We start from the raw sequence: 14,383 nt of genomic DNA, 5'->3' as shown, positions 1-14,383 counted from the left end.
GAAAGGGAAAATAAAGACTGGCATCTCACACCACCCCTGGGCTGACTGCACTGGCTACCATTTAGTTTCCAATTCAAAGTGCTAGTTTGACCTATAAAGCCTTAAATGGCTCGCCTGGCACCTTTGTTAAATATCTTTAGGTGTCAGGCGAAAACATTCCCCTTTTTCCAGGCCTTTGGCTGATTAAACAATCTATGGCCTTTTAAACTGTGTGGTGTGTGTGTGTGTGTGTGTGTGTGTGTGATTGTTTGTTATTATGGTATAAATGTTTGTGTTTTTATATTGTAAACTGCCCTGTGATCCTTGAGTGAAGGACAGTATAGAAATATTATTAATATTAGTAGTAATATTAACATCATCAAAGTCTGGGGGAGAGAAAAGTGCTTGAAAAGTGCCTTTTCTTTCTCTTCCTTTCCCTCCCCACTTTGCATTTTTGCCATCTAACCTGATGAAGAGTTCTGGGGAACTGCAAAGTTTGCACACTATTTTTTTTACATTTTCATTTGTCTAATAAAGGTATTGCCTTAATATGAAATATATTCAGTTTTGCTATTGAATTAGATTTTGGCGCAATAGAGGAAATAATTACAGTAGAGTAGTGCTGACATCACATCACCTTGCATTAATTTTTAGGGGAATTAATGTCAATGGCTAAAATGTATATCCTACCCCCCCCAGTCCAAATAGCTACTCTGGGTAGCTCACAGTGATAAAATCATAACCACCATATCAAATGATAAGTCAGCCAGTCGCTACAGTTACACTGGTTTGATGTTGAAACATCTATCAAGCAGAGAGGCAAGCAGGATCATGCCCTAAAAACCCTTTACAAGAGGGAAGCTTTTGCCAGACTTTGAGAAAGTCAGAAGGCATGCCTTGGTTTAGCCCCTGCCAATTCATGTCTTACTTTCCACTGAAACTCACAAATAAGATGTACACAAACTTTTAAAGGAGATGGCCTCCAGGTCCCTTCACACACCACCATTTTGGATGTGCATCTAAAAATGTAGAGAGAACACAATGGACCCACTATGGCCCCGAATTCTCAGCAGTGAACAGTGACTGGCTTCAGTGGCCTGTTAGGTGCCCACATTGGTTGGCAGATCCAGATCTTCCCTGTGTAATGTGTGCAATGACCATTAAATACTTAATTTCTGGCAGGAGGACCCAGCTGAGTCCAAATACCAGGCTGATAATTATACAGTATACTGGAAGAATTCAGAGAGTGCTTCTTCGACAGACTGGTCCAATAAAATATGGGAATAGCACTTGTGGAAAATTGGCACAAAATTTGAAGCATAAAGACTCCTTTGTAACTGTTTGGTATAGCTTTATACCAAACAGTATAGACACACAGTAACAAAATGAAACTAGACGGCTCCCCTCACGTTATAAAATGTCTTGGTTGGCATAAACTGAATATTGCTTTCTGTACAAATGGTTGTCTGGGATAGGAACTCACAGTATGATGCAATCTGGATGTTATTTTGGATGTATGGCCTTAACTCCATCTTCTGGACTGGTATGGGATATTTTATTATTATGTGTGCATGATGTTGTAATATGTTGTAAGAATCTAATATAACCTATTTAAAGGCAACAAACCCTACCAGACACAAATACCTTTGAAAGGCCCTTGAGATGACTATGTCTCAACTGATGCTGCTGCACTCTAGGAAACACCCCTCTGCTTTGTTTGGAAATGGGCATGACTGACTCCTCTGGTGCTAATGTCCTTGAGTGTGTGTTTGTTTCCCAGCCTCCAGGAAAGCAGGTTGACAGGCCCGTGCAGCAGTTTGTAATCAGGGACACCAACATTTTGGAAGTGGGAGAGGACATGGCCAACAAGGGACAGCTGCTGCAAGGACGATTGAATGGTGAGAAGCATGGAGTGGAAGGTGAGTCTGAGATTCCAGAAAGGAAGCCTTTGCCTTTCAAGAGAACTGCCCAGAGTGGCCACACCCAGCAACCAGTACTGCCTGTGCCTGAATTAGCACCGGCCACTCCAAAATCAGCACCAGCAGTTCCAACACTGGGCGAGGAGGTCCACTTGGATGCATCTCAGCCTCCTAAAGTTCCTGCAGCTCCAGATCAAATCAAAAGCAGCAGTGCTAAGGATCTACCTGGGTCTGGAACAGAACATGAAAAGAAGGGCCATTTACTCTGGAACAAACACTTTGAAAGCCCAGGAAAGGAGAATTGGAAAATGAGGACCAAGGAAGAGGCTGTGAGCAAGCCAGGAAATAAGGCAAAATTTACAGGGAAGGGGAAAGAGCTTGGAGAAAATAAAGAAAAGGCCACAGACAGTGGGAAGCAGCCAGGAGAACCCAAAGAGAGGCATGTAGAAACCGAGAAAGTATTAGCAGAATTGAAGGTGGAACAGGGAGAAATGGAAGAGGAACTGTCTCGGAAGGGAGGAAAAAGAAAGCAAGAATCCCCAGTAGCAGAAATGAAGGAGAAGCCAGAGGAAATTAAGGAAGTGTTGGCAGGAGAAAACAAAGAAGAACTTGGAGAAAGCACAGATTCGGACAAGGTGAGGTTGATGCTGAATTCAGTGTTATGGGCCCACTTCCTAGGGTTTCAGCTGTATATCCCTTTGCTGGGGAAGGGCTTCATCCTGCACCCTTGGTAGTTTTACCTAGTGCAGAGCACTCTGCATGTGTCCTGGACAAGGCCTCCCAAAGATTCCTAACTTCTCCTTGCATGGCTATTTTTTCTTCCCTGGAATTTGGAGTTCTGTCTCAGCTATGCTGGTTTTCAAAGTGGAACCTCTGCAGTAGAAATCCCGCTTGTTTCCTCTCCCTCACTGAGTGAAGATTCTTTCACCGAATGTCAAATCTTCAGCCATCTCATTTCTGAGATTGCTCTGAACATTTGGACCAAATCAGGAAGGAATAACTTTGACTGTGGGAGATCCCTGACAGATGAATGAATTTGGATGAAAAGCAAAAATGATCCACAACTATTGTGCACAATTATTCCCCTTCCTCACTCTTCCTTCCTTCACCCAGGTGTACCATGATGTCTGGTATGAAACAGAGAAAGTTTGGCTGTTACAAAAAGATGGATTCACTCTTGGTAAGGTGGCCGTGGTTTTCTCCAGCCTTTACACTTTGTAGCTACGAGGGTGTGAGAATGTCAAGGTGGGAAGCTGCTCTTTGTTGGTGGTGCGTGTGCTCCAGATCACAATAGTGCACATGATCATGTGTGTGAATAGGGGTGCATTACAGCAGAGGCTTCTCCTTCAATTAAAGAGATAGTGGTGGCAGAAAAGGTGTGACCAAGGAGGAACAGGAAAGAATGGCTACAGAAATGGTCCCACTGGGTGCAGAATGTGTAGAGTTGCGTGAGATTATCCACGACCTGAGGATGGCAGGAGGGGAGAGTTTAGGAGCATGGGAAGCTGCTTTATACCAAGTCAGACCCTTGGTCCATCTAGCTCAGTATTCTGTACAGTGACCAGCAGTGACTCTCCAGGGTTTCAGGCATGAGCCTCTCCCAGCCCTCCCTGGATATGCCATTGGGAATTGAACTCAGGAACTTCTGCATGCAATGAAAGGCAGATGCTCTACCACTGGGCCTTGGGAGCCCCTGTGTTGAGAGACTGCCTTATACACAGCTGGTCAAACAGCTGGTCTATCTGGGTCTACACCAGCTTTCTGCAACCTGCTGTCTTCCAGACAGCTTGAACTATAACTCTCATCAGCCCCAGCCAGCATCAGTGTGCTGGTTGGAGTTGATGGAGTTGGTGAAGGCTGGCCTTTGCTGGCTGGCAGCAGTGGCTCTCCCAGGTCAGGCAGGAGCATTTCCAGCCCAACCTGAAGACTCTGGGAACTGAACCTGAGGACTTTCTGTCTACAAGAAAGGCCCTTGGACTGCCACTGATCTGTGGCCAAGCCAAAGAGGAGAGAACAAAGAGCCTTCAAGTATTTGAAGAGTCATTTCCCTCTCACTACTCCATCCCCCCCCTTTGGCAGCTACTGAACTGAAGCCAGATGAGGGCACTCCTGAGTTGCCTCCAGGGACAGTCCGAGTCCGAGTGGAAGCTGATGGCTCGATCATGGAGGTGGATGAAGAAAAGGTCCAGAGAGTGAGTTGTTGTGCCTCTCCCTTCCTCAAGCTTCCAGCAGAGCCCATGGCTGCAGCGAACCATCCCTACTTGGTCTAGTTCTGAGGCACCTTCCTTGCCTACTTCAGATACATGGGCTGCCTCTGGACTGGGGAGGCTTTCTCCTCAGGAGTCCCCTTGCTTTCCTCACAGTCCCTGACTTTCAGGGCTAGCCCTGCTATGAAGCAGGGTAAGGTGATGGGGAGGTGCTGGGTGCCTCCAAGCAGTCTTCTTCCTAAACATGCCCTTCGGTGTGTGGTGGAGGACACTATCCTGTTGCCCATTGTGATAGGGCAGTTTGAGGGCACATTCCGCCATGCAAATGATGAGCAGAGGTTGTTTGCCTCCCACCCACCCACCCACCCTTGCCAGCTGTTTTGAATGAAGCCCAGGCAGTCTGTAGGAGAGGGGGAGCTGGTCTGAAAGAATACAGGCAGAGGAGCAGGCCGGTTCTGCCACAAAGAAAGAAGAGCATAAGAAGAGTCTGCTGGCCCTTCTAGACCAGCTTCCTGTTCTCACAGTGGCCAACCAGATGCCCCAATGAGAAGCCCTCAAGCAGAATCTGAGCACAAGAATCCTCTCCCCTCCTAAAATTGTGGGGGTGGGGGAGGGAGTGGGAGCAAACTCATGTAAACAGCAATTTCACCATGGTTGGCAGGCAGCGTTGTGTTGAGCTCTTATAACACTCATCCCCCAGACCAATCCTTCAAAATTTGACTACGCCGAAGACTTGGCCTCCCTAGTCAGCCTGAATGAGTCAAGCGTCATCCACACTCTGTGCCGCCGGTACCAGTCTCAGCTGCTTTACACCCACAGTGGTCCTGATCTGATCGCCATCGAACCACCGTCTTCTTTTTCAACTTGTTCAGTAAAGGTACGGGGTTGAGTCTGGGGTGGCACCGCTTAACAAGGACCTCTCTACCCAGTTAGGATAATTGCCTGGCAGGAGACCTGCCCTTTCCTGTGGCAACCAGTGATGTAATGACACTCAGAAGTGCAGAGACCCTTCATGGTGGTCATAGCCGTGCCCCCTTCTAAGATTACACATTAGTCTTATAATTACACAATCATAAAAATAATTAGAGATGCATTGCAACAATGCATTGCCTTTCAGCTAGCTCTGCTATTTTCCAGACATGCACATGGGCAAATCATTTGGAATGCTCCATTATCTCCTTTCAGAGTGACTTAAATTGCATTTTCTTCAAGTTCCATTGTACGTAACAGAACTTTCACACCATTCTCGTGAAAACGTTTTCTTGTTCTAAACACTTAGCTTTTGAGCACATGGAACAACTCCTTCTCGGTGTTCTTCTGTTGCACCTTCTCCTTGGAGCCCATCCTCAGTGGTTGACTCATCACTCTGAGCAGCACAGAGGGTGAGAAGACTTTGTCTCTATGGACAAAAAGCTCCTCTTCCATGTTGATTGGGTGGCTCTAGGGTGCTGGAGAAAGGGACCCTGATGCAGAAATAAAAGCAAGTCTTTGATCCCCTATGACCCCAGACCCCTGTACTACTGGTGGTAAATAAAACCAAGGGCTTGTGGCACCTTAAATGACAGCTTTATTCTTACACTGTGCACCTTTATGGCACCATAAGTGACTTTTTCGTGGCTTTTGCTGCTACAGCCACAACGTTCCTCCCTGCATCTCCAGATGCTTTTATGAGGAGGGCTGTCTGAGATGCTTGGCGGAGGATGTTCTTGCACTGCTTAGCACTGGGGTGAGGAAACCTTTATTAGCCTGTGGACTGCATTTCTTCAGGAGCCACCTGCCAGGGGCTGTATGCCGCTGATGAGCAGGAGCAGTGGATGTGACTTCTACACCCAGGTGACGAGGAGAGGTCAACACAAATAATTGCATAGTCCACCCTGGGCAACTGCCATACAGCAGAAAATGAGTCTTAAAAGCTAGATAATATTGGTGCAAAAGTTGGAGGCTACTTCCAATTTCTGCCAAGCTGTGACAAGATTCCAGAGGGTTGTAGACCCTCACCCAGGGCCTGTGTTCCAGTGAGAATCAAGGTGTGGCAGAGACTGTTGTGCCTTTAGAAATGTGGATTAATTGCACATATTTACACCTTTAATCTACATTGAGGGTGTACAGCATGGTCATCTCAAGAGGGGCTTGTTCCCCACAACAGGGCAGCACTGGAGTCAAAGCAATCTCTCCCAGGCAGCCTTCAGCCAGCTAGCCAAGATCATTCTGGCTTTTCTCAGCCATCCCAAAGGCTGTGATCTTCCAAATCACCAGTCTCTATTCAAACCTCAGGGCAACAGGGAAGGACAGTTCTCTTGCATTCCCAATGGCCCGCAAAGACCAGGCCATTGTTTCTTCAGGGCCCTAGCCTGGTGAGGTCATTTTGCTTCGATATTCCTCTGCACCTTGTATTTTCCAAATAATCAAAATCCTAACATTTATTAATTTCCAGGGTTTAGTGGGGAAACCTCTCCCCCAAACCTATAACACCATCTGGGCAGCAACACAACCAGTGGTCATCAGGTGGTGTGAAGAACGACCAGGAAGATGGATTTCAATCTGGACTAGTGAGGCCCTCCTTATCTAGAGATTTAGGATCACTTTGCATGGATAGATACTGTAAAGAGTGCCTACTTGCCTGTTGCCTACTTTCTCTGTTGTGAAATTTAGGTGGGGATTAGGGGAGTGCAAAGCCCCTTTAAGAACTTCTAAGTTTTTGTTAAAGTTCTTTCAGTACAGAAACATGCTTCCCCTTCATCTGCAATCTGCCATTTTTTGGGTGGGGGGAATCAAAGGAAGGGTAAAGGTGTTTGAAGTATTGCTGTACAACTGCACTCCCTCTTAATCCCCTTAGACTGAGTATGCACCAGATTTTCTACCCTTATCACCTTAAAGCACATTCGTTGCCTCAAAGAATTATGGGCACTGCAGTTTACCCCCCCACAGAGAGACAATTGCCAGCAGCCCTCAATAAACAACAGTCCCGAAGAATTCCTGGAGGGGTGGAATGTGCTTCGAATGTGCTTTAAAAGTGTAGTGTGTATGCAGCTTTAGGCCACATCCATACTAGGCATTTTTTTGCAGTTATCATACCAACGTCATTTCCAGGGACAGTCCTGTAATTACAAAAGCCATCCCAGCTTCTGATTTGATCCTGGAATGGCCCTGTTTCCCTTGCCAGTGCCACCACTGCTGAGCTTGGGGAGGAGGATGTGCTGCCTCAGTGACCACTGCGAGGGAGCATCCCATTGCCTCTCTCTGCTTCTTCATGGTCACCACTGCCTGCCTCCTCCCTTGGCCGCTGGATAGCAGGCAAAGAGGAGGAGAAGCCACAGATGCCAAGGCCCAGCCCTGATGCGCTGACTCTGAGGAGCAGGGAGAGGGCAGGGTGGGAAGAAAGCGGGAGCGGAGAGCAAAAAGTCCTTTTTAAAAAAATGCTTTGTGCGTCTGTGTCTAATCTTGGCCCTTTCTAAGATTTCTTTATTAGTGTGTGTTTTTCTTTTTGTAAATCTACCAAATAAAATAAAATAAATAGATTAAGTGGTTCTCTCAGGATGGTAGAGGGGGTGTGCTGTGTCCCACTGGTATAGTGGTGGTGGCACTTGCTCTTCTTCTGATAGGAAATGCTCTGTGGGGGGGGGGCAGAATGGGGGGTTGAGGATGGTTAGTTAGGAGTGAGGGAGAAATGTCCCTATTTTCATCTAGGAGAGTAGGGAATATATTGTACATATTTCATATCACTTGCAAACAACGCCTGCTCCAGCACCTTATCTGTAAAGCTACAGTGAAATGTTTTGTTGTTGTTGTTGTTGTTTAGTCGTTTAGTCGTGTCCGACTCTTCGTGACCCCATGGACCAGAGCACGCCAGGCACTTCTGTCTTCCACTGCCTCCCGCAGTTTAGTCAGACTCATGTTTGTAGCTTCGAAGACACTATCCAACCATCTCATCCTCTGTCGTCCCCTTCGTGAAATGTTTTACCATCGTTCATTTAGAATTTATGGTGTTGCCAAGGATCAGGGCCCAAATAAGATTACTTCAAGGAATGACTCTGCATCTGGAGCCACCACTTGGCCCTTCCTGGTCTAGTTGACTCCCTGCTCTGAAGGACAAGGAAGAGAGCATGCAAGAATCTCAGTTCTTGCCCATGGGACCTGGACTGCCAGCTGGGCACTTGCATCTCCTGCTCCTACTTCCTCTGCCACCACCCACTGACCAGACATGCTCAGCACTCTGGCTGCAACTGCAGTATTTTGGGGGGTGGCCCCTGAGAGGGCCACTGTTCCCGCCATAGGGAGGAGCCATCTCTGCTGGCTCACCTGCCTGTCCGTGTGCTTCTGCTTGGCTGCTGCATGCCAAGCCACACAGAGGGAAAGAGCAAGCAAGCGGAGGAAGGAGGGATGCGCAGCAGTGGTGGCGGGCACAGGTGAGGTGGGAGAAGTATTGAGGGGGCCGGACTCCGAGAGGAAAATAATGGGGGGGGGGGATAGGAAAGGTACCCCAGCCCCCTAGAGTTGGTGCCTATGATTACAGATGGCCATCCAATCTCTGCTTAAAAGCCTCCAATGAAGCAAGAGTCCACAACCTCTTGAGAGAGACCATTTCACTGTTGAACTGCTCTTATTGTCAGATCGTTCTTCCTGATGTTTAGTTGGAATCTTCTTCCAACTCCTTCCAAAGTTGAATCCATTGGTTTCCAAACCCTTGAGCTTCTTTGTTGTCCTCCTCTGCACATATTCTAGCTTCTCAACATCCTTCTTAAACTGAGGTGCCCAGAACTGGACACAGTATTCCAAGTGTGGTCTCACCAAGGCAGACTAGAGTAGTACTGTTGCTTCCCTTGACCTGGACACTATATTTTTGTGGATGCAGCCTACAATGGAATTAGCTTTTTTTTTTTTTTTTTTTGGCTGCTGCATCACACTGTTGACTCATGTTAAGCTCCTTTTCACATTTATTGCTAGTAAGCCAGGTGACCCCATCTTATATTTATGCATCTGGTTCTTCCTGCCTAAGTGCAGAACCTTACATTTGTTCCTGTTGAAATTCATTTTATTAGTTTGGGCCCAGTTTTCCAATCTGTCTTCTACAGCATTAGCTTCCCCTCTCAAATTTGATGAACATCTCCTCAATTCCTTTGTCCATAAAGGAATTCTAAAGACGTTAAGCAACAAAGGGCCCAGGACAGAATACTGTGCCATCTTACATGTGACATTTTTCCAGGATAATGAGGAACCATTAATGGGCTCTCTTTAGGTTCAGTCAGTCAACCAGCTACAGATGCACCTATCAGTTACCTCATTCAGCCCACATTTTACCAGCTTCCTTGCAATAATTTCATAGGAAACCTTGTCAAAAACCTTACAAATCAAGATATATTATGTCCACAGCATTCCCATGGTGTACCAAGCTTGTAAAAGAAATGAGTTTTGTCAGGCATGACTTGTTCTGTGCTGGCTCTTTTCTAAGTTCTCACAGGCATACTGCTTCTGTTCACCTTTTCCCAGGCATTCAAGGGCAAGCGGGATGGACTGTCCCCACACATTTTTTCCGTGGCACAGAGGGCCTACTGGCGCATGCTTATGCAACGGCAGGATCAGACCATCATGCCCTTGGGCAGGAACAATTCTGGCAAGACCACCTGCTGCCAGAACACCCTGGAATACCTAGTGGCCACTGTGGGGAGCATGGACAACCGAGTCACAGGTAAGCCTTTGCTTGAGGCAGCAGGTGATGTGCTAAGGAGGCAGGGGCCTCCATGTGCAGGACATCTTTCTCTGGGCCTCCATCATCCCTGACCACTGGCCTTGCAGACAAAGCTGCTTGGTCCAGCATCGCCTGGAGGGCATGAGGTTTCTAAGAAAGGCACGTGCAGGGCATGGTGGGTGTTTCCTTGGGGGAAATTGCATGATGGTCTGCAGGCTGGAGGTGGGAGGGATGAGATGAAATTGTTTAGAAAACAGACAGTGAGTGCTTGATTTTTGCAGTGGAGAAAATCCAGGCCATGTTCAGGGTGCTGACAGCCTTTGGGACAGTGACGACCAGCCACAACAAAGCCTCCACCCGCTTCTCCATGGTCATGGCACTGGATTTCAGCGCCACTGGCCACATCACAGCTGCTCATCTCCAGGTAATGCTTCTGTTGCCTCCCTTGGAAGTAGTGTGTGTCTCTCTCTGTGTGTTGACGAGATGGGGACACCAATGGCAGAAGGAAGCTGAGGAGTGGAAGGTTTGTGATCTTCTCCTTTGGTCTCTGTCTGCTTCCTGAACTCTAGAGTAGACCAAGGAAAGCTTGAAAGTCAATTGCACCACCACCATTGAGTGGCATCCTCTGAGTGGTGGCAAGCAGTGGGATGGATGCTGGCATTCTCTCTCTTTTCTCTGCCCAGACAATGCTGCTGGAAAGGATCCGTGTGGTGCAGCAGCCAGAGGGAGAGAGCACCTTCAATGTCTTTTCTCAGATGCTTGCAGGGCTGGATCTGGATCAGAGGTATTGCTCAAAGGGAAGGGGGAGAGGCTGGTCTCTGTCTGATGCTCTGGTGAGCATCCCATGGGAGTGGAGGTGGTGGGAATGACACCTGCACCCTATTCAGATATGCCTGAAGTGGCTCACACTGTGATATTTTGGGCACTAAGAATGTGAGTGATGCTGTGCTGGATGCAGTCCAAATGCCCATCTAGTCTATCCTCACCATGGCCACCTAGATGCCCCAAAGGGAAGCCCCAAAGCAAGACCTGCTGTTGCTCCTCAGCAACTTGGATTCAGTGATAGAATTCTAAGCATGGAAGATTCAGTTTCAGAAGGTACATAAAGATCTCCTTGTTGAATCAAAGCCAAGGGTCCATCTAGTCCACTATCCCCCTTCTAACAGGGCCCAACCAGAATGGATGAAGAAAATGCACACAGTGGGGAGGGTTGCCCCCAACTTCTAATCCACAGAGGAAGGCTGCCTCTGTGGCCATAGCTCAGTGGCAGAACACAAGCTTTGCACACACAAGGTTCTGGGTTCAATCTCCAGACAGATCAGTAGGGAAAGACCCCTGTCTGAAAGAGCCTCTGCCAGTCCGTGTAGAGAGTCCTGAGCTAGATGAACCAATGGTATATGCCAGCCTCCCCTGTTCTACAGAGGTGTCACTTGTGGGGAATAGCTGACAATAGCTTTCTGCCCCTCTCATCCCCCTTTAAAGCCATGCATGTTGGTGGCCATCGCTGCCTCCTGTGGGAGGGAGTTCCATAGTTTAACTATGCACTGCATAAAGAGAACCGTGCTCTTCAATGCTGTCAAATTTCTGTGAGAGGCTTTAAAAATAATTGAATTGCAAACTGATTTGGAAGTGTGGCAAACTGAATTTAAGACAGGAAAAGTAGAAAACCCCAAATCGACAAATTTGTCAATCCATAGTTGATGTAGGCAAAGGATTGGTCTGATTATGAAGGAACCTTATTTCACCTGTAGAGGGCACAAGATGACTGAGAAACCCTCCCAGGACTGGCCTAGGCTCACCATCATTTTGCTTCCTGAAGCAGGTAATGAGACGCAAGCAGGGCCTGGTGGCATCCTGCCAATCTCTTTTGGAGGCCAGCTATCTTACTTTACTCTGCCCAGGAAGAGGGGAGGCAGTTATTGTTCCCAGTGCAAGATCTGGACACGTAGTTCCAGTGACACATACACAATCCATTGTCTGATGACTAGGATTTGAAAGCAGCAGTTGGTAAACAAAAACAAATGTGTTGTTACTCAGGGAGGGAGATACATTTTGTTTTAACTCCTTAGTTTGTGCACCATTGGATTCCTGCTGTGTTTAATTTGAAGTAGCCCAAAGCCTTTCTCTAAGGTGTAAAAAGAATCCAAAATGGCAAGAAGTTGCTGGGGGACAATGGGGAGGGGCACTTCCTATGATCTCTTGAGGCAGCTCCTTCCAATGACATTAGGGTGTTTTTCATAATGTTTTGCCAAAATCTGCTTCCTTGCTGCAATTTGCACCCCGCAGTTCTGCTCCTGCCCTGCTCCTGGAGTAACAGAGAAGCCACGCCTGTTCGATCTTCTGCAAAATTTTATTTTTTAAAGACCATATCATAAGTTTACCAGATTTTTTTCAATGAATCTGGGGACACTTATTGTTCACTATGTACATGTGAATGCTGAGAAAGCTGTAAATCTGGGGACTGTCCCCAGGAAACGGGGACGTCTGGCAACCTTACCATATCTAACCTACTACAAATATCTAAGTGGTGTACAGAAAAGGAAAGCAAAAGACAACTTGAACTACAATTACTTTTACAAGAATAAAGGTAAAGGGACCCCTGACCATTAGGTCCAGTCGTGGACGACTCTGGAGTTGCGGCGCTCAGCTCGCTTTATTGGCCGAGGGAACCGGCGTCATGTGGCCAGTATGATTAAGCCGCTTCTGGTGAACCAGAGCAGCACACAGAAACACCATTTACCTTCCCTCTGGAGCGATACCTATTTATCTACTTGCACTTTGACGTGCTTTCGAACTGCTAGGTTGGCAGGAGCAGGGACCGAGCAACAGGAGCTCACCCTGTCGCGGGGATTTGAACCGCTGACCTCCTGATTGGCAAGCCCTAGGCTTTGTGGTTTAGACCACAGCGCCACCCGCGTCCCTTTACAAGAATACATAGATGTAGATAAAAATGTTACAGTTAAGCAAAAAATTCTAAATACATGCAAGCCAATATCAGTTCCTCCTGCTCCTGGAATACCCCTCTCGGCCTCACCCAGGGCTCAACTTGCCCTGGCACCTGCACCCAGGGCCTAAACTAACTCACAGCTGTTCCTCGGAAAGCTCCCACAGAGGGGAAGGTTCCTAGAAGCTCCTGCCATCGCCCTAGTCTCTCCCTCCACGTATGCTTTTTATGGGCAGGCCCAAGGTGGAGGGAGCCTCATCAGGCTGCTGCCCACAGGTGTGTCCCACTCAGCAGCCAGCTGCCCTCTCCACACCCAATTCCAGGTGCAGCAGGTTTGGTGAGTTCCCCAGGGGGTCCCAATGATGGAAGAAGGGTGCCCCTCCACTCACAATTCATTTTCCAGCCTCCGCCCTCTCCTCCAGCTACACGATGATCCTCCTGGTACTTCCAGACAGCTATCGTAGAATGGGCTTCCAGAGTGGGGCTGATTCATTCCATACTGCATGTTCGTTTTGGGTTTTGGAGTGTGTGCCATCCACCTGCTCATTGCCTATAGGCCAGGGGTCAGCAGACTTTTTCACCAGGGGGCCAGTCCACTGTCCCTCAGACCTTGTGGGGTACCGGAGTATATTTTGAAAAAAAGAAAGAAAGAATTCCTATGCCCCACAAATAACCCAGAGATGCATTTTAAATAAAAGCACACATTCTACTCACGTAAAAACACCACGCAGGCCCCACAAATATTCCAGAAATGCATTTTAAATAAAAGGACACATTCTACTCATGTAAAACACGCTGATTCCCAGACTGTCCGTGGGCCGGATTTAGAAGGCGATTGGGCCGGATCCAGGCCCCAGGCCTTAGTTTGCCTACCCATGCTCTAGGCCATCAGTGGGTTCATTGCCCATTGATAAAAAGACTCCGCCCCCTTTTAAAATAATGTTACCGTATGTAGTTGTATAGAGATTATTTTTTAGGATGGGGTTGGAGTTCTAGACCTCCCATAGAGCAAGGTTTTGGACTGCCTTTTATTTGTGAGTTATTAATGCACACATATTTCACACATGTTCCATAGGAAGCACAGAGAAGGGGGGGGGTTTGCCCTGCCGGACCTGAGGTTGTACTATGAAGCTGCAGCCTTCTGCTGGTTGAAAGATTGGTTCTTGTTGGAAAACACTGATGTCCTAGATCTGGAAGGTTTTAATAATGCTTTTGGTTGGCACGCATACTTATGGTACGACAAGGTTAAAGCACATAAATTGTTTAAAAGCCACATTGTCAGAAAAGCAATTTTTGCAGTCTGGATGAAATATAAAGACTTACTAGAGAGTAAAACTCCGAGGTGGTTATCACCAGTGGAGGCCAAGGCCCGAAAAAGACCCAATATGGAGGCCTACTGGCCGAAATATTGGGAACTAACTGAAAAAATTGGAGACAATTGGAAGTTGCAGAGCCAGGATAAACTAAAAAATAAGGTGCGAGATTGGCTACATTATGCTCAAATTCAAGAGGTTTTCAAAATGGATAAAAAAGTTGGTTTCCAGGTGGAAAAGTCGAAACTAGAGACAGAATTGTTAGAACCAAAGACAAAGCTGTTATCTAGAATGTATAACTTGCTGCTTATGTGGAATTTACAGGATGAGACAGT

At 47.2% G+C, this 14,383-nt stretch overlaps 2 protein-coding genes across 3 annotated transcripts in view; one reads left to right on the top strand and one right to left on the bottom strand.

Moving 5' to 3' along the window:
• TFIP11 (tuftelin interacting protein 11) overlaps nucleotides 1-14,383 on the bottom strand; it is a gene marked incomplete at its 5' end in the record, with an annotated part of 601,324 nt that overhangs the window by 67,032 nt on the left and 519,909 nt on the right. The window lies entirely within an intron of this gene.
• MYO18B (myosin XVIIIB) overlaps nucleotides 1-14,383 on the top strand; it is a 266,462-nt gene that overhangs the window by 26,986 nt on the left and 225,093 nt on the right. Inside the window, exons 5-11 of the mRNA XM_083589603.1 lie at nucleotides 1,760-2,533; nucleotides 3,012-3,078; nucleotides 3,978-4,090; nucleotides 4,806-4,982; nucleotides 9,593-9,791; nucleotides 10,073-10,215; nucleotides 10,475-10,575. Coding sequence (XP_083445729.1) covers nucleotides 1,760-2,533; nucleotides 3,012-3,078; nucleotides 3,978-4,090; nucleotides 4,806-4,982; nucleotides 9,593-9,791; nucleotides 10,073-10,215; nucleotides 10,475-10,575 — 1,574 coding nt within the window. The remainder of the gene's footprint in view (nucleotides 1-1,759; nucleotides 2,534-3,011; nucleotides 3,079-3,977; nucleotides 4,091-4,805; nucleotides 4,983-9,592; nucleotides 9,792-10,072; nucleotides 10,216-10,474; nucleotides 10,576-14,383) is intronic.

The sequence above is a fragment of the Podarcis filfolensis genome (assembly GCF_964270895.1).
Source record: "Podarcis filfolensis genome assembly, chromosome: 16".
NCBI classification, from domain to species: domain Eukaryota; kingdom Metazoa; phylum Chordata; class Lepidosauria; order Squamata; family Lacertidae; genus Podarcis; species Podarcis filfolensis.
The sequence above is the reverse complement of the archived record's forward strand: the minus strand, read 5'-3'. Positions and strand labels throughout refer to the sequence as shown.